The sequence below is a fragment of the Panulirus ornatus genome, chromosome 43, assembly GCF_036320965.1.
Source record: "Panulirus ornatus isolate Po-2019 chromosome 43, ASM3632096v1, whole genome shotgun sequence".
Taxonomy (NCBI): Eukaryota; Metazoa; Arthropoda; class Malacostraca; order Decapoda; family Palinuridae; genus Panulirus; species Panulirus ornatus.
The window spans coordinates 24776214-24800491 of NC_092266.1; the positions used below are offsets into that span (position 1 = coordinate 24776214).

The 24278-nt window shown below is 44.2% G+C and overlaps 1 protein-coding gene across 5 annotated transcripts in view; it reads right to left on the reverse strand.

Annotated features, from left to right (window-relative positions):
- The window catches only part of PDZ-GEF (PDZ domain-containing guanine nucleotide exchange factor), a 467784-nt gene that overhangs the window by 61330 nt on the left and 382176 nt on the right, over positions 1 to 24278 (reverse strand). For 4 of the 5 annotated variants that reach the window (XM_071687284.1, XM_071687283.1, XM_071687280.1 and 1 more), the window contains 4 exons: positions 6087 to 6527; positions 2641 to 2796; positions 1031 to 1170; positions 495 to 765 (listed from right to left, as the gene is read on the reverse strand). In XM_071687284.1, the coding sequence (XP_071543385.1) occupies positions 495 to 765; positions 1031 to 1170; positions 2641 to 2796; positions 6087 to 6527 (1008 nt within the window). The remainder of the gene's footprint in view (positions 1 to 494; positions 766 to 1030; positions 1171 to 2640; positions 2797 to 6086; positions 6528 to 24278) is intronic. The other variant, XM_071687282.1, reaches the window with a different exon arrangement.

The following is a 24278-nucleotide window of genomic DNA, read 5'->3' on the forward strand; positions in this document are numbered from 1 at the left end:
GAAATGTTAAAACTGTATGGGCAAGTACAAAAAAGAAATAGGGAAACACTGACTGAAGAAGGCATTATTGAGTAAAATGGAAGCTAGTGGGGATTACCGATAGGTTTAGACAGAGAACGTGTAATTGGGTGTTAATATGGATGGTTCTGCTGAGGTATGCAGTGCCCCTGACAGTTAAAATAATTCAGTTTGAACCCTTCTTGTTACAGAAAATATCATATGGTACTGATGACCCACGACTGATATTCTGTGTATCATATTCCTAAATATCATCTGGTTCAACAGGTGGACAAAATTCAGTAATATCGTGCATTTCTTGCCATATTATCTAACTCTAACTATAGGATTTACTATGACCAAATCACCACGATAGTAAAAGTACTCAAATGAATGTACCATACATATTACATCAACATCTACTGATGATTTCAACCTCATCTGCTTAAGGCATGAAGAAAAGTTAAAATACAAGGGTATTAGCGATCATATCATACCTTAATGACAATATTGCCTTTCCGATTGCCTGCATCTATTGGTCTCTGTTCAGTAACTAACACCAATACTCCATTTTCCTCATGACGACGAATGTTTTCTTCCGACTGGTGTAATATGCGGTAGTAGTCGGTCTGACGGATGCACACGAACTGGCAGTCGTCCACTTTTGAGCGCATGGTACCCTGGTGGTAGAGTTTCTCCATCGTTGGGGTGATGCCAAAGCTGGCGGAAGAGGAGTTTTTGGTCATGACATTTTTTCTCTTGGGAAAACTGCAAAGAAAAACCTGCATGCAAAAAACTGTCTACACCAAGGTTATTGGCATTCTTCTGTTTGAAATACATCGAGAAAATCTGATTGGTCAAGTCATCTGAAGAAACAATGCCCTATCGCAACTACTGAGTACGTACATACTGCACTATGTGTAAATCATTAACGTGATAAATTTCATATTCTAAGAATATCAGACATGTCAAATGATTCTATATGAGTAACAGAATGCACAGCCTTGCATTCTGGGGTCTTTGTATGTATTACCTGTCTCCTAAATGAAGTTCATGAACTGAACCATCAGGTTGGGACACTTCAACATGCCCATTGATAATGACACTCCAAGAATCCAGCTCCTCTCCATTATTCATGAGAACAGTACCAGCTTCCTCCACCACTGCAAAGACCTGGAAAAGAAAAAAAAAAACATTGTAGGAATGTGCACGTAATCAAAATGAACATCAACACCACTGCAAAGCATTATCAAGCACAAACAGGGTTTTGTTTCACTAAAGCCCTTACAGTAAAACGCGCACTCAAAATATGATACAACCAGTCTCATGTCTTAAATTTGAGAAAAACATGTTCAAATTCCGGTTGTATGATAACCATTATCATCTCAATTAACGGTATAAACCATACAGTGAATATTAAGTGCAATGACTCCAAACTGACGCGACAAGTAGCATTCAATGAATTCAAAAAGAAATAACAAAAACCATCAGGCAAGATACATAAACTACCAAACTACAAGTACTTATGATGGCCTTTCGCCAAAGGGAGTGGCAAACAAAGAAATGTTCAAAAATGCTGTTCAATGAGAAATTGAGAGATGCCTGCTTACCAACAAGCTTTTTCTTTTTTTTTGCCAAAGTGATAAGGTTAACCAAAAGTCTAGAGAGTAACTTTAACCATGATTCCAATTTTCATTTAAACGTTTTCTTAATCATGCCATGTCTGTTTCTTACCTCTATTGACTTCGCATTATGGCAATCTTTCCATTTTATTTTATTCCTTTTTTGCCGGGCACTAAATAATTCTATCTTTTTGATATATTCCCTGGTATGATTCCCTACATGTTAACTCGGTATATTCCTTTTTTAAATGCTTAAAGATTTATATCTTTATTCTTTAGGCCTATTTGCCGCCATGCGTAAATATCTATTGTATCCTTCCCTTCTTTAAAGTCTCCGGTGTTCAAGATCAGTCAAGCTTCAAGTATGCTTGTGAACTGCTGCTGTAGGCTTGCGTGTGTGATTATTATTTGCGTGTTACGGGAACAGAGTTTTACAATCGAGTTGCCCCGTCTCTTAACCTTGTAAACATCTATCCTGTCTTTACTCTTCCCTGAATGTGAGTATAAACACACCAACTGAGGCCGAGGCTTGACATCCATTTATCGACCAGCCCTAAAGAGGTAGGTGGGGGTGGGGGGTATTTATGGACACCTGGGTTGGGTGTGGGCCGACATCTACATTCAGGATGCAAACCCAAGTGCGCCCGTGCTGACTCATTGTCAGTAATGCTAAACATTATACTAAGCAGGCCTGTGTGTGTATGTAATCACCTAAGTATACTGTAAAGGGGAGGAAGCTTTACAATTGTGGAGGCCCTATCTCTAGGACATTTTGCACAATAAAATATTTCTAAACTATATGCTGTGTGTGTGTGTGTGTGTGTGTGTGTGTAATCAATCAGCTGCCTACTTGTACAGTGCAGTGAAGGAGTTCTACACTCATCAACCTCTACCTCCATGTGTGTTTTCCTATGGATGATGGGGGAAAGGAAGGTGAACATTAAAAGAAAAATTATTTAACAGACAACAAAGAGTGAGGACCAGTAAGAAACGAAATGCCACAAAAGATAATAAGACCTACCATGGCCTGGCACATGGCCTTCCTGACTGCCAGCGTCATGTTGGAGAAGGCTCGCAGCCGCTGGGTAAACTCGAGCAGCACTTTTATGTCGTCTTCCGTCCGCTCGCTGGGGTCCTTCTCTAAACACTCCCGCACTGCGTCGCGCACCGCCAGACTCTGAGGGAGTAGAGTGTTTCCGTTGATAAACAATAAAAATTATGATCAAAATTGTATGGAAACGTCGAACGCCTGTCAATGCAACAGGTTTATTCCCCATCTATAAAATCTGAATATGATGTATGTAGCTGTGAAATACATTAGTCCAAAACTAACAAAAAAAAAAAGGTAACACTAAAAATGATTGTATTCTACAGGTTTGTCCATCCAATACAAACTTAATATGATTTAAAATACAAATAACTGGAAGAGCCTCTAATCAAAACATTACAGTGCATTTCCTCAGCCAAATCACAACGAGGCAATCGTTTTGTGAAGCTAAATTTTCTAAGCAAACTCATAATCATCACTCATCTCACACATTTCTCAACGATCAAATATTAGGTATTACAAAGCTGTCACTCACTCTAAGACAACTGCCTATAAATGACAATAAATCAATAAACCTCATTAACATAACGTCTTAAAAAAATTATCAATCATTAACAAGTCTCTTTCAACACTAAAACAACTGTGAAACAAACTTGCTTCTCTGTCATTTGGTCTCATGACACATTCGGATCCTGCATTTAAAAGGCTCCAGTTGTCACCTGCTAAGCTGGACAAGATTAGCTATGATCTTGCTGTTTCTTTCGTCGTTCTAGCCAAACTGGTTATTTTTTTCCAACAATGATCAAGTTTTAGATCTAATATATATCCATATAAATGAACGGAGAAGAAACCAAACCATTCTAATCTAACTTACCTCTAAGATCACCGCGGCCAGAGCAATTTTACTTTTATAAGAAAATACATAGTGATATATGACAGTACATACCACTAAGTCCTTGTTTCTTATGTTAAAATAAGAAAACAGATCAGACGTTCTCATTTTTTCCTTTTAGCAAAGGTTTCACGATGACGTTACAGGCTCCTCCCAGCCACAAAGTCACTCAGGTACTAACCAATTACTTCAGGCCACCTCAGGAAATGTGCAGCAGCTTATCTAAGTTAGGTCAAATCTGGTTTGGAAGCTTGGTCCAGCAATTATTCCTTTACCTCAAAACTTCAACACGCAAAAACCACTTGACCGGCTGTCACCGTACTTTTAACTAAGAGGTAAGTGTTACAGACAAACGAATGAATGGAGCGACCTGCACATTCTTTGAATAAGGAACTGATGAAAATGCAAGTATCTTAATCTCACTAATTTCCTAAATTCTCGTTCAAAATTTTCGCCCGTGTTTGAGGTAGTTCGTTACCAGTAAGGTCGAGCGGGTCGGAGGGTGGAGCCATCCAGTTTAGAATTAGGCTAGGTTAACTGGTTTGACTGTTTTAACATTCTACTTCTCAGGTTCCAGCTGACCTCAGGGACTCTTTTATTTCTGTAGAAATTCAGTATCGTTAACTTCTTTCTCCCCTCACGAATCTGTTCGTTTTGCGATGTTTCTAACCACCTTCCCTCTAAGAGGAAGTCGGCAAATTCGCAAACGAAGAGGCAGCAGGAAAAGCAATAATAATTATCCCTAAGAATATCCCCATAACGCTAATTGTAAATTTCTACGGATTAGTATCCATTACATATTCTTACTGCCTAGTATAAATTATGCTACGAAGAATAAGATAATTTTAGAAAAATATTCCAAGTTGCCGAGTGACTACGTCAGTGGTGTCATCCACAGAATACTGAAAAGAATTATAGTTACCGAGAGCGGGGTATACTACACTCACCACAAGGTCGGAGTCATTACAGAAGCCGTTCTTGGCTGGGTTACACCAACCTTGACTTATGACAACAAAAAGTAAAAGGTTTCTTTCTGACCTCAAGGCAAAACAACCACTGAAGTTTAGTAAGGGTGGGTAGCACAGACATACTAAATTTACGGTGACAATCCGATATCAAAATTTAGCCTCGAACAAGCCAGGATAACCACGCCTTAAAATAAGGCAAGAAGAAATGCTACAAGAGAGACAAGTGGGAAGTCATAAAATCGTAGTTTCTGAAATATTTTGCAGGCGTTTGAAAAATTATCATCCCAGTTCTTTTACCGAAAGTGTTGTCTCGCGTGAAGGCCACCATAATATATATATATATATATATATATATATATATATATATATATATATATATATATATATATATATATATATATATATATTCTTTCATACTATTCGCCATTTCCCGTATTAGCGAGGTAGCGTTAAGAACAGAGAACTGGGCCTTAGAGGGAATATCCTCACCTGGCCCCTTCTCTGTTCCTTCTTTTGGAAAATATATATATATATATATATATATATATATATATATATATATATATATATATATATATATATATATATAAGAAGGAACAGAGAAGGGGCCAGGTGAGGATATTCCCTCTAAGGCCCAGTTCTCTGTTCTTAACGCTACCTCGCTAATGCGGGAAATGGCGAATAGTATTAAAGAATATATATATATATATATATATATATATATATATATATATATATATATATATATATATATATATATATATATATTCCCAGTACTCCTCAAGGAGACACGAGATATATTTGCAAACGTTCGTTCTTCGAAAGTATTTACTTAAATGTTTGTTAACTACGTTCAATTGCTTTCTTACTATCAGCTTTTAAATGTTGGAAATTGTCTTACGATAATACCAAATAAGCTTTATTAATACAGAGAACGTGTTATCACAAGGGGGAATACTCGGGAAACATTACATATAAAAAGGAAAAACTCATTTTTCTTTTTACACAAACTGAAAAAAGACAAAAACAGGAAATGTTGTGGATAAGAGTCCTTTCTTTATGTACATGTGTTTATTTAACGAATATTTCGCTATGAGCGTCGAGGATATATATAATTTGGTCCGTTCCGATATCATGAATTCTAATATCTGACATAAATAAACTTTGTTTACAAAGGCTTTTAAAGTCACGATGAAATACACTGATACGATCAAATATGTTTGAACAGCAAGTGGCACGTGTGGAGTAACTGTTTAAAAAAAAAAGCTACAAACCGCAGACCATCATCAGTGAATAGACAAAAATTTTCAACAAATTACCATTTGGAAATCGAGCAAACCCTTCCAATCAATCACACACTTGCCATTTCTGTATCGTATCGTGATGAGAGCATATAAAATTCAAATCACTATTAGGTTTTGAATAAACTACCTAGAGTAATACTCACTTAGGATGGACAATTACCAGCATATACTAACGAGTCCGAAAGCTGTCAGCATTCTTCCTCATAGGTCCTATGCAGGACTTCAAGTATATCAGTGAGTTGCTAATGGACTTACCTCCATACTCTCGGCTAAATCCTCTTCATCGGAGTCCACTGCGCTCTCCGTCAGCCCAGACAGATCGACGTCATCCGGCTCGAGGGAGGACTGCAGCGAGTGACACATGGTGTCCGAGCCCGAATAAGCACTGGAGGTGTCTGACCCGTCCCTCACGGAGGATCCTACGCTACCCCGGCTACGGGCGCCGCGGAGGATGGCGCTCCCAACCAGGTCGGGAAGGTAAGGGTCGTGGTGGGAATGGTGGTGCTGGGCGTGGAGATGATGTTCGGCGTCGAACTGGTGGTGATGGTGATGGCCGGGTGGAGGGGGAGGAGCCCCACGGCCCCCCGGCCTGATGGTGATCTCGTCCTGCTCCAGAGCCATCAGCTTCTCCAGGTTCATGGTGTTGCACGAACCCCTCTGCCCTGGACGCATCAGCTGTACGTCCGGGTAGTCAATCTGCCGACGAAAATAGAAACAAATGCTGTAGTTCACTCGCAAAGCTTTTCCTAATCACCATAAATAAACACCCAATACATATTCATCAGGCATGGATTATGCAAAGATAACATCTAAGAAACATAAACACATCGTTCTTATAAAAGACAAACATTGCAAGCATAATCGTGGTAATACTGGAAAAAGTAGGAGTCATTAAATCGTATTCACCAACCGAAAGAACCTCCCATGGTTCGTTTTAAGCTAAACTTATAATAGTGACCTTGCCTTTACGACTAACATGTCTTAGTTACGAGCGTCTCTTCCTTGTATATCAACTGACTGTTGAACGTCTATCTCATTCTTGTGTCTCCCCTCACGAAGTGATTAAACGAAAGTGCACTTGTGAGTTTATTGTTTAATTCTTTTTGTTTTTTTTTCCTGCACACACACACACACACACACACACACACACACACACACACACGAGTACAGTGAACGTGCACTTCCACGGAACATATCCTTCATTTATTACTCCAATTCATTCAAGTTGCATTAATAAATATGTTGTTTTCTTTCTGTTTACCATTAATTGCATGGTTAAAATATGCTATACATTACTTTAATATAACTGAAGGGAATAAAATCATGTGCAGAATCTAAAGCAGCCCTAAAAACCAGTAGAAGTAAAATTAAGATATGGCAGTGAATGGGAGTACACATCGTTGAATATATCACCTGCAACAGAGTCAATTGAAATGATTTTACCCATGTCAAAATATCTAACTCAATAATTGCCAAACGTCCCGAGATCCAGTACTTAAACGTCTAATGTTTGGCAGTAATATTTCAACCGGAATGAGATAACTCTAAAAAGCGCGGGAAAAATGCCAACTACAGACTGTCGAATATAAATATCACTTATTCGCATGAATGGACTGGAGGAGGAAAAAAAAAAAAAAAATACGCGGGTGCAAAATCGCAATTTTCGTTAACATTACGAACACCAGAGGCTTCCCAAGCTGCGTCAAACGTCACGGCGTGTCGATAATTCAGTGAATGACGGACCCCCAGATGTTACAAGGGGCGCCAGACTTAGTCATGGGGGCGTGCGTGAATGAATCACTCCCACCAACACCACAACCACACACCTAACATTCCGAGACACAAATACTCCATCATTCACCACGTTACACATTCATAGCAATGAATGTGTAAAAGTAGAACTCTGAGACACCGGGATCTACTTTAGAAAGACTATATATATATATATATATATATATATATATATATATATATATATATATATATATATATATATATATAATGCAGTAGGCTGTTGATAGCACCCACCCTAGATGGTTCACCGTCATGACTGAGGAGCTTTAAAGTGGTGTCCGGAACCATCTTACGTCCTCCATGTTAGGATTGTTGGTCTTAGTTTCTGTATAATATATATAAATATACACACACACACACACACACATATATATATATATATATATATATATATATATATATATATATGCTCTTCAAACGAAAAACGTATAGCGGTGAGGGCCACTTTCAGCCGAGCCATGGCATACCTACCTCCTGGTAAGGATCGTCAGTGATGGTGGTAAGGTAGGACAGCCACGGCTCGGTTTGCATTTTCCACGGGCCACACATACCCAGCAGGTCTTGATGAGGCTGTCTTAACCCTCCTTTGCAAGCCTGTCCCACGCGTCGTCACCTCCGTGGTGCAATAATACACCACCCGGGAGGAGTGTCCTTACAAATTGAACTTTAAAAAGTTGGGCGTCGGGTAGGAATAAGTAAATTTTCATTCACACGGGGGCTGGTTGGTTCTACAGTCATCCCTAACCAATAACCTCACGTTACTTTAACTTACGTATACCTTACGGTGGCTGTTCCTTTTTTTCCCCCCACAACGCGGTCATCGACCAAGCTGCCGTATCGCTTTATATGCTCAGCTAGGCTTGTGTTTCCAACATATCCTATCTGGTCGGCCACAATTTGAAAGAAATTTCCCTTTTTTCTGAAAGTCCTATAAATGATCTACACAGTTTCCAAAGGTTGTGAGCAATGTACTGAATAATTCCTGTGCTTTCAGCACCTAATTTCAGTGGTATTATTTTACATTCTGTTACACGACTGAGGTGCTAATCGGAAAGTACCTTAAATCTTGCGATCTATTCCTTCTAAAATTTTCAAACTGTGAATTATGATACATCACTCGTGTCTTAATTTCTAGAAATTACACAGCCTCGGTATTTTTTTTTGCAGGCTTGTGATAAAGTTTGCATAGCTTCTAACCCTGCAATCTTCCACTTTCTCAAGGTGACGCGTAAACACAGAGCGGTGGTCAACGCTTCACTAGTTCGGCTGGAAGATAAGATGGTGTTCCACGCTTGAGTAGGGTTTGGCTGATCTCAAAAGTCGGGGGGTGAATGGCTACCCTGATGTAGCCACTGGGAGCAAGTATCCCAGCCACGCACCAGAGGCACCACGCTACTGGCGGTGGCGTGCAAGTCAAACCAACGACCAGATTTCATGTGTGATAACGCCATCCAAACGGTGACGGCACGATACAGGCAGGACTCAGATCTCTCTCTCTCTCTCTCTCTCTCTCTCTCTCACGGAGGACGTCATTGCGAAGGTCACATCTCGTCGTCACTCAAGAACAGAGGGGGGGGGGGGGGGGGCGCCAAAGACACAACTTGCTACCCCTGACCTCAGTTCGTACGGACCACCTGCCTCCCTCCCTCTCTCCCCTTACGCCTCCCCTCTCCCTCCTGCGAAACAGGTTTTCTTCCTCGGAATGCTTGCACAAAAATCTTTAAGGCATGGCTCCGCTGAATAAATGAGTCCTACATTCATTTTTTTTTCTTGTGTTACCGAAAACGTACGTGTAAAATTCCCAGCCTAGGGGAAACGGCTTCAAAATAGCAACTGTACCATTACAACGTAAGGCAAAACTGTAAACCCCTCCCGATCATTAAACTCGATTTTCTTATGCTTGGAGCTCCAGGCACAGACTCGAGCCCACAGCAAGGCCAGCCAATGAAATGAAAAATGGATAACAATGTGTTTATCAAGAGTCAATAAATTTTTCTTTTTCTTTCTAAATCATTTAAGAGGCACGTCGTACGCCGTTAGAGAAAATCATGCGATTTACATGAGGAATGGTAAGATGAGAAAGTAAGTCAAAATTGATAAATATAAAATGAATGCATATAGTGCATGAAAGACGATGTTATAAATAGCCACTACCCTAATTCTGTTGAGCCAGGGTGACCAACAGTGCTGACGCGGAGAAAAGCAATTACAACACTGAATTCCAGTCAACACGCAAGTCTGTACTAAGAGGCGGCTGTCGACAACCTACCACCTCTGAGACAATCCCGGTCTCCATGTCCTTATTCATGTGTGTGTGTGTACAGGAATGCAGACATAGCATACACATATAAGGTTACACATAGGACAGACATGGTACATATGTCATACACGATTAAGAGACGGGGCAACACGAGTGTAAGTAAAACTCTCTACTTGTAACATACAATTTGTAATCTCACACACACACACACACAGAAGCCTCTGCTTATTTCTCTTTCCAAACCTCAGGGCTCAGAGCCCAGTAATAAACCTCACTTCCAAACTTTTCCCCAAAGTGCAGGCTCAAGACATGACTGGCTGTCCCACGTAATTACAAAAGTTTTAAGTCACTGTGTGCGTGTGTGTCTATATATATATATATATATATATATATATATATATATATATATATATATACACTCATCAAAAATGCTATATTGATCGGAAAATCCTTCGGATGGAAACCTGAATAAGCTTCATTCACCAAGTCAGTCTGACTAGTGAATGTTTACAAGTTTACCCTCACGAACTGGACACTTGTAAAATCTACCATGACGAAAAGCTTTACTGGAGGCGAATATTGTGTGGCATAGTTCATCTTGAGCAAAGTTTCACTTAAATCGCACTTTCACCTCAGTGGCAATTTTTACCGAAATCAAATATTATCAAGTACATTCATCTTAAGCAAAATTCTACAGGAGACTAATGTGTACTGGGAGTATAGCAAATGTGCCGAACAGGAGAATGTTTAGCCTCTGCGTAAAGCCACCCCATCGTTCTAATGCTTCTTGCTGCTGCAACGTTCGTCAGGTTTCCTTCGGGATATGTCATATGACAATACAATACACATGTCATATGACGGTCCATTCTCTGGTTCTTCGTCCCCTCAATGCTGCCGTGGAATACGGAAAACGAGTTATCTTACCTCCGCAAAAATTTAGCTTCCACTTCATATGAACACAACTGCTCGTTCGTCAGTTGAGAACACGCTGGCACGGCCAGGCGCCCTCGAGAGTGATCGCTGTAATAACATGTACGCTCACGAGACCCAGCGAAACAGATCAATCACCTACCTAGCCATTCGCATCGGACGTCTCTGAGAATCACTGGAAGCTACAGAGACGAAACACCTTGCAGGTATTGTCCGAGGAACAACAACGCAGCAGCTTGCAGAGCTGTAGGAGTAAAGACCAGCCTACGAAGCCGCTGTAAATAGGGTAAAGGCCACACACTGCCTTGCTATGGCCATGTGTTGTGGGGGAGGGAGGGTCAGAGCTGTTGTGGGGATGGACAGGGCGGAGCGGGGCAGCAGTGCCAGCATTCCCGCAAAGCCACTGACAGGAAGGGCACTTTGGGGACTCGGGAACGGGCCTGGCTGCGTCACTGCCAGTTTCCTGCCACGTAAATGTCACGCCCGCGTGAACGCACCCTCCCTCCCCTATTCTGTCCCCCAGAATAGTCCCCTCACACGCCAGGTGCAACGCCGCCACGATCCTCACCTCAAAATACAACCGCTACAACCTAAATGCACAGAGCCGCTCACCTGGTGAACGTGGCGCCTCACAAGTCCCAAGAACAATCTATTCGAATCGAGAAAGAACAAAAACAATCAAGAAGCTTTCCACTTTTTCTTGTCAGTGCGCAATATTAACATGAACGTGGGAATGCGCTGACAGTGTCCAAAATTTCCCGTCACAAATCACACCAATATAAAGAAGCCAAGGGATGACTTCACGGCTGAGGTACCTTTGATTACGATGAGGAAGGGCTGTGTAGTTCGCTGAGGCAAGGAAGTCGACTTGAGGACGATGAAAACCTACCCTAAAGACCCGTCAAGGTACAACAGGTATCGCAGATGTCCCACCACTGGGCCTTCCCTAGCCCTGGCCACAGCACCTGATGTGCGAGCCACCAGCACCAGTTACCTCTGTGCCAAATGGATGAACTGGACGAACAGCTGGGTTGACTGTGGACACAGCCTTAACCAGCATTGGCACCTATGCATTCGGGCCCCGGGCGGCCTGTGAATGCGTCAGGGTCAGGAACGATGGAGGTACGTGTAAATAAAGTCGTTCATTTGGGTGGATGTTTCTCTATTTTCACCTCTGTCATCTATTCACTCCTCACTCTTCTCCCCACTCTATCCTCTCCTCCTATTGAGTCTCTCCCTGCTCCCTCTCCTGGCGGGAGAGGAGGAGGAGGAGGTGTTGGTGATAATGGGTGAGGGACGCGAGCCAAGTCTTCAGCGATACCATGTTCTGGGGGCCGGTGCTCATCCATTTACTCCCCTGATAACCTGAAGGTGTAGGAGGCTCCACTCCCTCGACGACGCACCCCCGAGCGCCGCCACTCCCGCCCAGACTTGATATCTATTGCTCGCTCTGGGGCCAAAGCTGCACCTCCTCCTTTTGATCACTTAAAAGTTATTACAGGGCGCGACCAGCAGGCCTAGAGGCGCCTACTGCGACGAGGCTGGTCAGGCACACTGTACATACGTAGCCAGTAAACTCCTCGAATCACTTTTTCCACTGTTTAACGCCCGCGTCCAATATTTACGGGCAAAAACGTTGAACAGTTTCCGTCCCCGGATGCCTGCGTTGTGGAGTACCTCTCGGTTTATTGTATGTTTTGCAGCCTTCTTCACGCGGATCGTTCAAATGCGAAATAATTTCTCGGCAATGGATTTCAGGACGTGACCTAACATAATCCAGGGTCATGTATGTGCGCCTAGAGCCAACAAACACGAGTAATCGTGGAAAAAAATTATAATAATAATCATAATGATACAAATAATAATAAATATCATTAATATCTTTAATATCATTGGTACTAACACAATGAAAAATATTACAAAATCATAACATAATACAAGCAAGCAAACAATGACGAACGCATGGTGCCCACGCGACCGTCACATACCACACTATATTTCGTGTCTGGTTTTCAAAAAAAACAAACTAAGATATTTAGACGACCCTCACCCCAGTCTTCATACCACAGCGAGCCCATACATCCCTCACATTCCAGTCTTACAACCGTACCAAACATGCGGTTCGCAGGACAATTAACAACTACAACCTGCCTGGTTTAATAACCTTTATAATACTTATCTAAAGCACTAAAATTTCTCCAGTGTCCAGCCCAAATTGTTTGCAATGTCTATATCAATGTGTAAGGGTCGTAGCGTCGTGCTGAAGGTTTATATATATATATATATATATATATATATATATATATATATATATATATATATATATATCAAGGAAGAGAAGTGTGTGTGAACTTTGGGTTGAACCTGTAAAGGTGATGGTGCCACAACACTTATGGTGCCAGGCCTTCCTTGGACATACACAATAATAATAATAATAATAATAATAATAATAATAATAATAATAATAATAATAATAATAATAATAAATGATAATATCAGGATAAATGCCCATTCTGGCATTGGCAGAAGTCTTGACGTAATGAAAAGGAGAAGTTTAAAAAGGGAGAGTTCGCCCTGAACCCTCGGGTGCCGACGACGTCACGACACCCGACCGACGTCAACCCGATCGCTGGGCTAAGAATCCGAGCCGACAGGAGGTCTCGCAGCGAGGCGGTTTGGTGGCGGCGGTGGTGGTGGTGGTGGGGGGTGAGAGTGTCCTGACTCGCCTTCAATAATTCAAGGGGCCTCAGTTACCTCCCTGAGCCGGCGCAAAATATTCATACCAGTTACGCTACACTTGCTCCTGACACAACCAGATCCACCATTAGTGTGGCTTTAAGATTGTCCCCGCCCATGGCACACACACACACACACACCATCATCACCCATCCTCCCTCCCTCTTCTTCCAAGAACTCGAGCCCTCTTAAACCCTTGCACGTCCAGGGAACCGCCGCGCCGGGTAACAGAAGAGGTTCCCTTCGTGTTAGTTCCTCCCGGACGATAACACAGTTGATGGCTGCCACTGTACACGTAACTCAAAAAAAAAACAACAACAAAGGAGGTGAACTATTCTATGCTGCGGTAAGGGCGTACGAAGGCAACGTATACAGCAGGGAGGAGATGGCACCCTGAGGGCGGGATGCGAAAGGCCGGGAGGGAGGCCGAGGGTAAAGCAGATACAGTCGAAGATACTCCAAGCAGATGAGACGGCTTAAGAATAGACCGCAAGTGCTCCCTCGTACCAAGTCTCGGTGCCGACGGTGTCCACGTGGATTTTACATCGCATACAAGCAAACCACTGTGACCCCGCTGCATACACGGGGCCTTGTACTTGGGCTGGAAAACCCGCGAGAGGCCGGTACTGCTGCAGCTTCCCCGTCATCCAAATGAGGACCCATATCGCGATCTGTTCCACTAAATAATGGCAGTGTCACCACTACCTGTGGATGGATTGGATTAGCACCACTACCTGTGCATTAAATCGGGCGTTTAACGGTCGGTAAGTAACTTGTTCAGCATAAATTGACACTTTTTCATTTGTTAATCTTAAAAAAAAACAAGGGAAATCGTAAAAAATCGAATTTGGTTTCTCTATGCCACGGACGAACGCACCAATCACGTCAACCAACCATATCATCATCAACCATCGACCACACCTTTAACCAACCGACAGGTTGCATTCACGGATCCCTTATAATTCTGGGATCAAAGAGGATTCTCAAAATCAATAAATAATAAATAAAGCCGTGGGGGCAACGACATGGCTGGCAAATGAAACACTGAAATTTTCTATTGCATTTCGAAACATATTAACAGATTTGAGTCCTCCGGGCCCTCGTCTGCTCCCTCCGGCGTAGGGTTAGTATACCTTCCCTCATCACCACCGCGCCCTCCCACCCCTGCCGCCACCCAGAAGCAAATCCCTCCCTGGCTACCACACCTTCCCTCACCATCACCAACATAACATCCTTCCCTAGCCATCATAGCCTCCCTCATCACCATTTATGCTTTGCTATCCTGTTTCTACCACTCTCTCCCTCCTTGGCTACTAAAGCCTCCCTCACCAGGACCACTCTGACCGGAGGAATGGCATTGTTCGGCGGTTCCAACCATCTTACCATATTTCCCAGAGCAACCTTTGCGCTCAAAAATAAAATATTTTCACGATAATATATCAACCGAGCTACCAACAATTTCTAACCAGTCAAGAAAATGTATGAATTATTGAGAACTGTGTACAAGAGTTAGACGTCGTGCATCAGGTAACTTCCCCAGCGTGTCTGAATCCTCGCATGGGTGTTAGTTGTCGCGTGCCTATCTACTTCCTTGGCGTGTGTGCAGACATGACAGGATCGCCTTTTTATTTGATAGACACATGAGGGTTAGTCTGCCGGGCGTCTGGCAACATTCTCGGCTTGCAGGCAGACAGACAGACAGACTCACAGGATCGCCTTTCTACTGTACAGATTCTATGAGTGAACACCTCAAATGATTATAGGAAATACGTAATAATGTCAAAGTCTCGCTCAGGCAGTCCAAAACGTCTTGCAATTTTCAAGGACTGGCGTCGTGACGTCTCACATATCGGGACTCGAACTCGCTTCTTTCTGACCCCTTTTGATTTCATGATGGTATGGAATGCATTCAATGTGGAACCCAGGTGAGGAGGGGTCGTCGGCGTCCCTGCCCATCCCAGACACCAGGTCGGTACGCCCACGCAGGGGGTGTGCTCCAGACACACGCACACACACTGTGGTACACACCACAGATGAAGCCTTAAACCGCTACCTGCGTAATATTTGGAGAGGCTTCGCTGGCTGGTGCACCGTATGGCTTCATTACCCTGATTTGGACAGGCGCCCTTACTAAGAATACTACACATGGTGCATAATACCACCACTCCCACACCACGTGGTGCTAACACCACCAGGTATCATACCACATGCTACTACCACAACCACACATACGCTAGTCTGTGTGTGTGTGTGTGTGTGTGTGTGTGTGTGTGTGTGTGTGTGTGTGTACTTGGACAGAAGTTAAGATATGGTACACATACACAAGGTTAAGACGACGAGGCTACACGAGTGTAAAACTCTCTCCCCTATAAACACAAATAGTAACCCTATGGTCTTAATACCACAACATTCCTACCACATGCAAATAACATCATCACATTCACACGACACGTTAATAACATCACAATACATTCACGCCACCATGTTACTCAGCACCAATACATTCACACCATATATAATACTATCATCACCACCACATTGACACCTCCATGCTGCTAACACCGCCATATTCATATGCCATCGTACCAACACATCCACATCAACACAACGTGCTATTAATACCACCAAATTCATACGTCAATACCATCACCACCATATCAACATCCAATACACCTAGCAGTACCATATTCACATCACTTGCTTATACCACCACATCTATACCACACAGTAAGAACATCACTCCCACACATAATGACATCACTGGGATGAATACAGGCAGGATAGTCATCTGACTCACGAGTGTATGGGACTGGTACAGTGTGCCAGACCAGGTAGGAAGGACGTGATAGATACGTAAGCCTGGGGTAGAAGACCTCCTAAACCATCGTAAGGTAAGCTAAGGTCCCAGACCGAGCTGTGGGGACAGAAGACCTCCTAAACCATCGTTAAGGTAAGCTAAGGTCCCAGACCGAGCTGTGGGGACAGAAGACCTCCAAAACCATCGTAAGATACGTAAGGTGAGCTTAGGTTCCAGATCAAGATGCAGGGATGGAATAATACAGAAACTATCGACTACATAACGTACAACAAATACGTCAACTCGATTATAGAGACTTTTCTCAAACCCCGTACCTCGCTCTATGACCTTGCCTGCGCCGTTAATTCTCTGTGTCAATCTGGCTATATGAGGCCGCAGCCTGAAAGCATGATGTACCCACTGAAGCCTGGCTAACCAGATTCATCAAATTGGAGTCGATTTTTCCGTATTTCTAATATTTACAAAGAGAGTGTTAGGAGGGATGAGAGAGACATCTTCACACAAAGATGTTGGAGTAATGAGAAAGAGCAAATTGCACTGCGAAAAATGTCGGGTTCCCGGGAAAGAAAAATGACTTAAAAAGTCGTTGAGGTGCTGAAGAAGACGTTCGAGTAAATGAGAAAGAATGAGGACGACTCGGAACTACACTGCGGTCCTGAGATAAAAATGGCAAATAATGAGAAAGAATAAGGGGGGACTTTATGAATACACTGGGGCAGTCGTGAAAAATCTTGGGTATTACGAAAGAATGATGACTTAGAAATATAAATGGGTCATGAAAAGGCGTACGAGAGAGAGAGAGAGAGAGAGAGAGAGAGAGAGAGAGAGAGAGAGAGAGAGAGAGAGAGAGAGAGAGAGAGAGAGAGAGAGTGTGTGTGTGTGTAAGTCTGGAAGGAGCCGTCAGTTCCAGCTGTTGGGGCAGCAGCTTGAAGACGGGAGCGTGTGTATCAGTAATCACATTTGTATCTGGGGATGAGAGACGCAAGACTGGCTGGCTGGCTGGCTGGCTGGCTCCAGAGACGTCCTCACCAGTGCCTGCAGAATGCTTCCGGGTGCTGGATTACCCGGCAATGTCCTGTAGCAGAGAGGAGGAGCCTTGCAGGGGCTGGCAATACGTCTGAGAGTCGCCTGGAACCTACGGCCGCCTGCCTAAGTCCCAACAAATGCGGCGAGGATTACTGTAGTTGTGTGTATTCGCAAATCAGCTCTCTACTGAGATGGGAGGCGGGGAGGGGTAAGACGATGGCTCTCGCTATCGCTCGGAGCCAAGAGATATGCCTCAGTTCTTATTCACCCGTACGCTATCAACGACAGCTAACTGACCGTATGTAAACACATTATCAAGATAAGGAAAATACGCACCAGCCTCCTCGTTCAGCCGGGAGACCAGACCGTCTTGTGCTGACAAGGTCCAGGAGGAGTCGGCGGTGATTAACTCGACGAAAACGGGAACGTGCCGGCATTTCTGCGGCTTTTGCACTACTGCATGGACGCCCCCCCAAATTTTTTTTAGGCTTCCTCTGCTGCTAATCCTGCACCAGCGTGGCTCACGTGACGCCCACCCACAAGGGTCCGTGTCTTAAAAAGCGAGCCAAAGAGCTCTCTCGTCTGTATATGCTGAGCGCGTAATGCTACTCACGCCACGTCTGAAACCCAAAATCAATGTCACCGAAGTGCGTACCTTCTGCAAGGTCCTGCTGGGTACCAATGGCCTGGTACTGCGATTCATTTAGAGCTAACACTGACGTCTGTCGTAAACAGGGGCTTGAAAACCGGCGCCCGCGGAAAGAAGAACAAGACGTTGCTGACAATGGTTTACAAACTCGGTGAGGGACTGGCTAACTATCCCCTATGGCCTACACAAATCTTCACGAGAACACGGCAGATAAGAATTGTGCAGCTACTCAAACCTCACTAAATTCTCGCCGTAAAATCCACGCAAGCTTTCGTGTTTTTTTTTTTTCTTTTTTGGGGGGCGGCGGCGTAGCAACCTCAGCACTGGGAACATATTGTCTCCGTCATCTTCAGAGAGACGTGAGGAAGGACCTCTCCTTCCTGACTGCTTCCTCCGCAGCCACGTCCGGCCTTGCCTTCACACCATCCCCCGCCCTCCTGACGCCTGTGTCTGCTTGCTCCCTCCAGCGTCTCACCACACCCGAGCATTACTCTCTCTCTCTCTCTCTCTCTCTCTCTCTCTCTCTCTCTCTCTCTCTCTCTCTCTAACATCAAAGACAAATGAAGAACGCCAACTGCTCCCTAACAAGCAACTCTCTCCCTCCCCCTTTTTTTTCTATACCTAGCTGTTAGCGGTCACCCTTCTGATCCTGCCTATATTTAAAGCTCCCCCCAGGGTGCTGGTGTTTATGACCTCACTTGGCAACTTAACCCATCCGTCTGGGGTGTCAGGCGGGATATATTAGCGGGCCGCCTAGCGTGAGATGCCTGGCGTGAGAGTGACGCCAGGTCAGCTAATCGCGCCATGGGATGTTACAATTTGGCTATAAAAAGAATATATATATATATATATATATATATATATATATATATATATATATATATATATATATATATATTCTTTTATACAGCTAACGAGGAAGCGCGAGGAACAGACGAAGAAATGGCCTAATTCATCCATACCCAATCTCTAGCTGCCATATATAATGCACTAAATCAGAGCCTCCCATTCACACCCATGACCCACAGGCCTTTCGGTGGGTTCCCCTGACAGCAAGTAGTCCCCTCTGTACCATATCACTTCAATTCGTTCTATCCCTTCCATGCCTCGCACCTTCAAAGAATATACAACAACAAACATATGAAGAGCCATTTCTGACCACAATGCCTGCAGACTTCAAGTGAGATCAGCTCAAATACCCGGACGGGCATATGCTGACGTAACGTACGAGGTCCACGAATCCTCACAGGCAAGAGGAAATGGCACAGAACATGTGTCAGACCCGAAACCGTTTGTAATGATGATGTACAACACAAGGGCGCCTCATGGCGTTAGTAGCGCTACACTCGTTCTCAATGTCCACACTTTAAGCGCCAATCATTTCCCGCTCTCCTCTGACGCTGTCCACACCAGTCCATCACCACCCACCTCAAACTCTACCCATTACCCAACAGGTGGGCACCGGTCCCACTTACCCCTCGCTTTCTTTTGGTTTCGTCCGCACTCGCATTCTAGCCGCAATCCCCGGGCCCACTACACCTGAAAAAGACCACCACGGACCAATGCCCCAATGCAGCAGCCTGGAAGAAAGAGCCAGGACTCGAGAGGTGAAGGCCCCCCCCCACCAAATTTACGAAGCCTCACCAAGTAAAAACAATCATCTCTAGGAGAGGAGGGAGAGGATTATTTCTTATCCCGAAAAAGATCAAGAAAACTAGTCCAAGTATCGTGGGAGAAGGGAGCATTAAAGGGGAAAGTTGAAGGGCCAAAGGAGAAGTTGCAGGGAGGGGAACAATCGTGTCTGGTCGTGGCGGCTGGTCGAAGTAACACGACAGCCTTGACTCTGGCCTACCGACCTGCTGGGGGAGATGAACACCCACCAGAAAACAACGCGAGGTACGTAAAACAAAATGCTACTTCCCCAGCTCAATTAGAGGGTAGACGGGATGAGGCAGAAGTAATGAAGAGTGAAAGAGAGGAGGCAAGTCTCAATATACCTAAACCTTACTTGGGGGTAAGGGATGGGTACGTGGAAAGAAGATGGAGGAGGTAAATCTGACATTACCCCTCCACCTTACAACAGGTCTGACGAAAGCAGGTGTACTGTAGAGAGAGAGAGGAGGGAGGTCAATCCTGGATCGACAGACGTCAAGTGAACTCTTGAGTATTCCCGGCCTCGAGGTTGACCACACACTCTCCTAATAAATCATACGCCACCAGTTTAAGGGTCAATTACATTCCGCACACCTCGGTTCTGACGAAGGGTTCGTCGAGGATACACCTCGTGGAGGCTGAAACAACCTGTGTACTTCAGGAATTCTCACGTCTTCGCGAAGAAATTGGCTGCAAATGTTATCATAATAGTCTATGAAATACTGATGGTGGTGGAAGAGTTGACTACTGCAGCGAGTGAGGTCAGACAACAGATGGCTGTGAACAACGAAAAGTGTCGAACCAGCGCATACACACACACACACACACACACACACACACACACACACACACATCGTCTGATGCACTTATATACGTAAGGTTTAATCTTTTTTTAACAGAAAAATCGCAATGAACAAGATCATAAATCCACCAAAGACCGAGTAAAAACGAATAAATATCACAGTGTCAATATATACAAAATATCAAAGATTAAATCAATAATCATATATCAGAGAATAAGATACAAAAATATACAAGCAATTAATCATTGATCATGGCGGCTGGTTAACTGTAATTCCAATCATCATTAATCATCATCTTGGGGATGAGACTTGCCAGCCCGCCCCCCTTACCCTCTACACAGCCTCCCTCCCTTCAACACACATTACCGTACACACGACAATTAATACCACTACACATACACATTTAATAAAACGGATACTTTATTACTGTAATTATGTCCCCGCAAACACTAATAAATTCCCAGAGTAATGGCGAGTCCTCACACCACACCACTAATACGAGAGGAGAAAAAAGATAGTCTCTGTTGATCATGAAGGCGGGGAACATACGGTGAAATACGCGACATCGCACCTTTTTCAAGTCATTTCGCAGCTGTTTCCTCCCCCGGTTGATGCCCTCGCCGCCCGCCGCCTCCTGCCTGCCTGCCTGGAATAATCTTCCTAACATAAATAATTTCCCCGCCAGGAAACGTGATCCTTCTTAAGCCTTAAGTTTAATAAGTAGAGACAAACAAGGCGTCATCCAATATCATCCACTAACCCCACCATGAAGAAAAAACACAACCCCAAACACGGCTGGCCCAGGGCATCGAAAACAGTTTAATGGATCACAGGTGCTGAAACTTCCCCCCCCTTAGTCCAGATGTGATCCTTGCTAAGTCTACCATCATATCTAAGAGTCTCAACTCGCGTTGAATTCCTCGTATTCCTTACGCATACACAACCACTGGTTTCAGAGGTCTTAATTTCATGCCACCTGACATGTCGCGGGCAAATGAAAAAGCCAATGCCATGTACCCAATTCATCGATCGGCCTCATGAGGAGGACGAACGGCTGGGCGGAATGTGGACACACTGCCGCGGCAAGGATTCGGACCCATGTGGGCTCGACACCAGGCGGCGACCCTTGCATTCGTTACTGTCAGCGACGCTCACCGCTCAGGTCTAGAACCTTACCAATATCGTACGATGGTCTGTGATCAAGCTCGGGCCGTGCTGCTGTCACACACTCCACAGCCTGGAGGTCCACGTAGGCCAAGACGACCAAACAAGAACCATGAGACGACGGATCGAGAGAGAGAGAGAGAGATCGCACACATTCCTTAAATTTCCATATATCGTGGTGGTTTTCCCCCCTCGTTACCGATCGAGCCCGCGACGAGGCAACCCGCCTGGTGATCATGTCACAAGCCTATGTACATAGTAGGCGCACCGTGCCACTATCTACCCTGAATCGACGCCACCGTTCGTGTCAGCCACCTCGGCCCGCTTGGTCACTCACTCCTAAGCCTAGCCTAACATCATCAGTTCTAGGGCTGGCCACACAAACCAAGCCGTGTACGGTTCGACATCGACAAACGCCGCGAAAACTTAAAATTCAATTTACTCTCTTCGTGCCTACATAGCGACATACCTACAGTATGGTCGCAAACGTTTAAATTCAGTGGGGTTGTATCAAAATAACTAAATCTACATAACCAAGTAGGACTCTGTTGATTACATTTGGTCCTTGGAATAATATCTTCGGAGAGTCGCTGGCATTTAAAAACACACGCATCGACGTTACGAATACAACGCGCGCCGAGATCTCGGTCGTTCGTGCAAACTGGTAAATTTAATATAAAAACAAAATTCAAAGCGCCAGGAGGGTAGGGCGGGAGAGAGCCACCACCTAAATTATTCGTGAACGGGGGAGGGTTAGGGGGTGAGGGAGGGAGTCAGTCGGGGGAGAGGTGGATGGGAGGGGGAGGGACAAGAGCACCCGGCTCTCCTCGCCTCACCTGACCTTTGACCTCTACCGCACCAGCTACAGGTCACCACACCGTACAGCCGCATAGGAGGAGGAGGAGGAGGAGGTTGGGAGGTGAGGGCACAGTAGCCTGCGGCCATTTTGACACAGCACTGAGGACAGTCACCGCCTGGACGGCTAAAAGGTACACCAACAGCCGACTGAAAACCAGTGATAGCCATTCCCGTTTGCCGTTAGTTCCCGTTGCCCGGAAGCCGCAAAACGCGTGCATAAACACTGGCGAAGTCTTTGGCGGGTGAGCAGCATTCTCGTACACAACTTCATCATTCTCAAAGGGTCTTCCTTCTTAGCGGTGTCGGGTTACGACCCGCGGCGCAAGCCGAGGCAAAAATTGCTTGTGGCTACATCCACCCTGAGACGAAGGAAAATTAGGCAAAACTGAGAGAAAAACCAACGACAGGGAGGAAACTTAGATAAGCTAACTGGGGACAGAGATAACAAGAAGATCTCCCAGCTCACGTCGAGGTGCAAACCTACTCAAGAAAACAAAGATTCTTCTTCCATTTATTAAAGATAAGCTTCAGGCGGGGGAAAACAATCGATGTCTTTTCACCAGTGGATCGGGTTGGTACTGGTTTTGGCGTTTGTGACATAAACCAGGCAGGGTATAACAACACCCGGGATCTGTAGACATTCAAATAGGTATACAGGGACTCTCATAGAGGACACACCCTCGGATTTTATTCAAAGGCTGCTGAAATTCCCAGCGTATGGACGATAGATGGGGTAACTCGTGGAGGGCCGAGGTCCTTGAGGATAGGAAAATATGGATAGATGCCTCAGGCGGGGCACTGGCGGCAACAGCCGACACTCACGGTGTCAGAAGACGAAACGAAGATCCGACACGTCCACCAGACTTTCCTCCACGAAACTGTCTTGTGGGTACGTTCCGTCATACAAAGGAAAGATATGAACTACCAAGTCGCGAGTTACGAAAGTCTGTCCTTAATCAAACATCAAGTTATAAACTGCCAAAAAAGTAGTCTATGAAAAAAAAGAAAAAAAAGAATTCAAGACGAGGTTCATTTGTGGGTATGGACTCGAGGGCTGGGTTTTGGGAGACTTGGCGAAGAGCCCATCTTATCTCTGCCAATGATGGTTATCTAATGACAAGAAATCACTCTGTATTTTTCAGCAGCTAATGCACACACACACACACAGATATATATATATATATATATATATATATATATATATATATATATATATATATATATATATATATACACCAGTGACGCTGAATAAGTAAATATAGGTGTCTCTCTTTCATCCTCTGTAGTGTACCTCCGGTCGCTCATTGTCCAACCCTCGACCTCTGGTATTTTTATCCTTATCAGTAGCATTATGACACTCATTTGCAATCCCTTTTAACGGGGAGTAACCAGAAATAACGCAGCATTATTCTAGGAGGCAAAAAGGGACGCGTTTAAACTTCTGTTCTATCTTGCTCCTCCTGAGCTTATGGTATTAGTCTTGTGTGTGCGTGTGTGTGTGTGTGTGTGTGTGTGTGTGTGTGTGTGTGTGTGTGTGAGTGTGTTAATGTCATTTTATTTACTTCCTAAAGTGACGCATGTGACTCCTCTCTGTCTGCTAGGACTTACGTAAATTAGGTATTGAATGTTAGCCTATTCTATCTTATATTCTGATGTATTTCGTGACGTGTGTGTATTGTGTATGTGTGTTTGTGTGTGTCTAATCACTTATTCATACTGAAAGGAGCAGCAGCTCTGCATTCTTCTAAAACTTTTC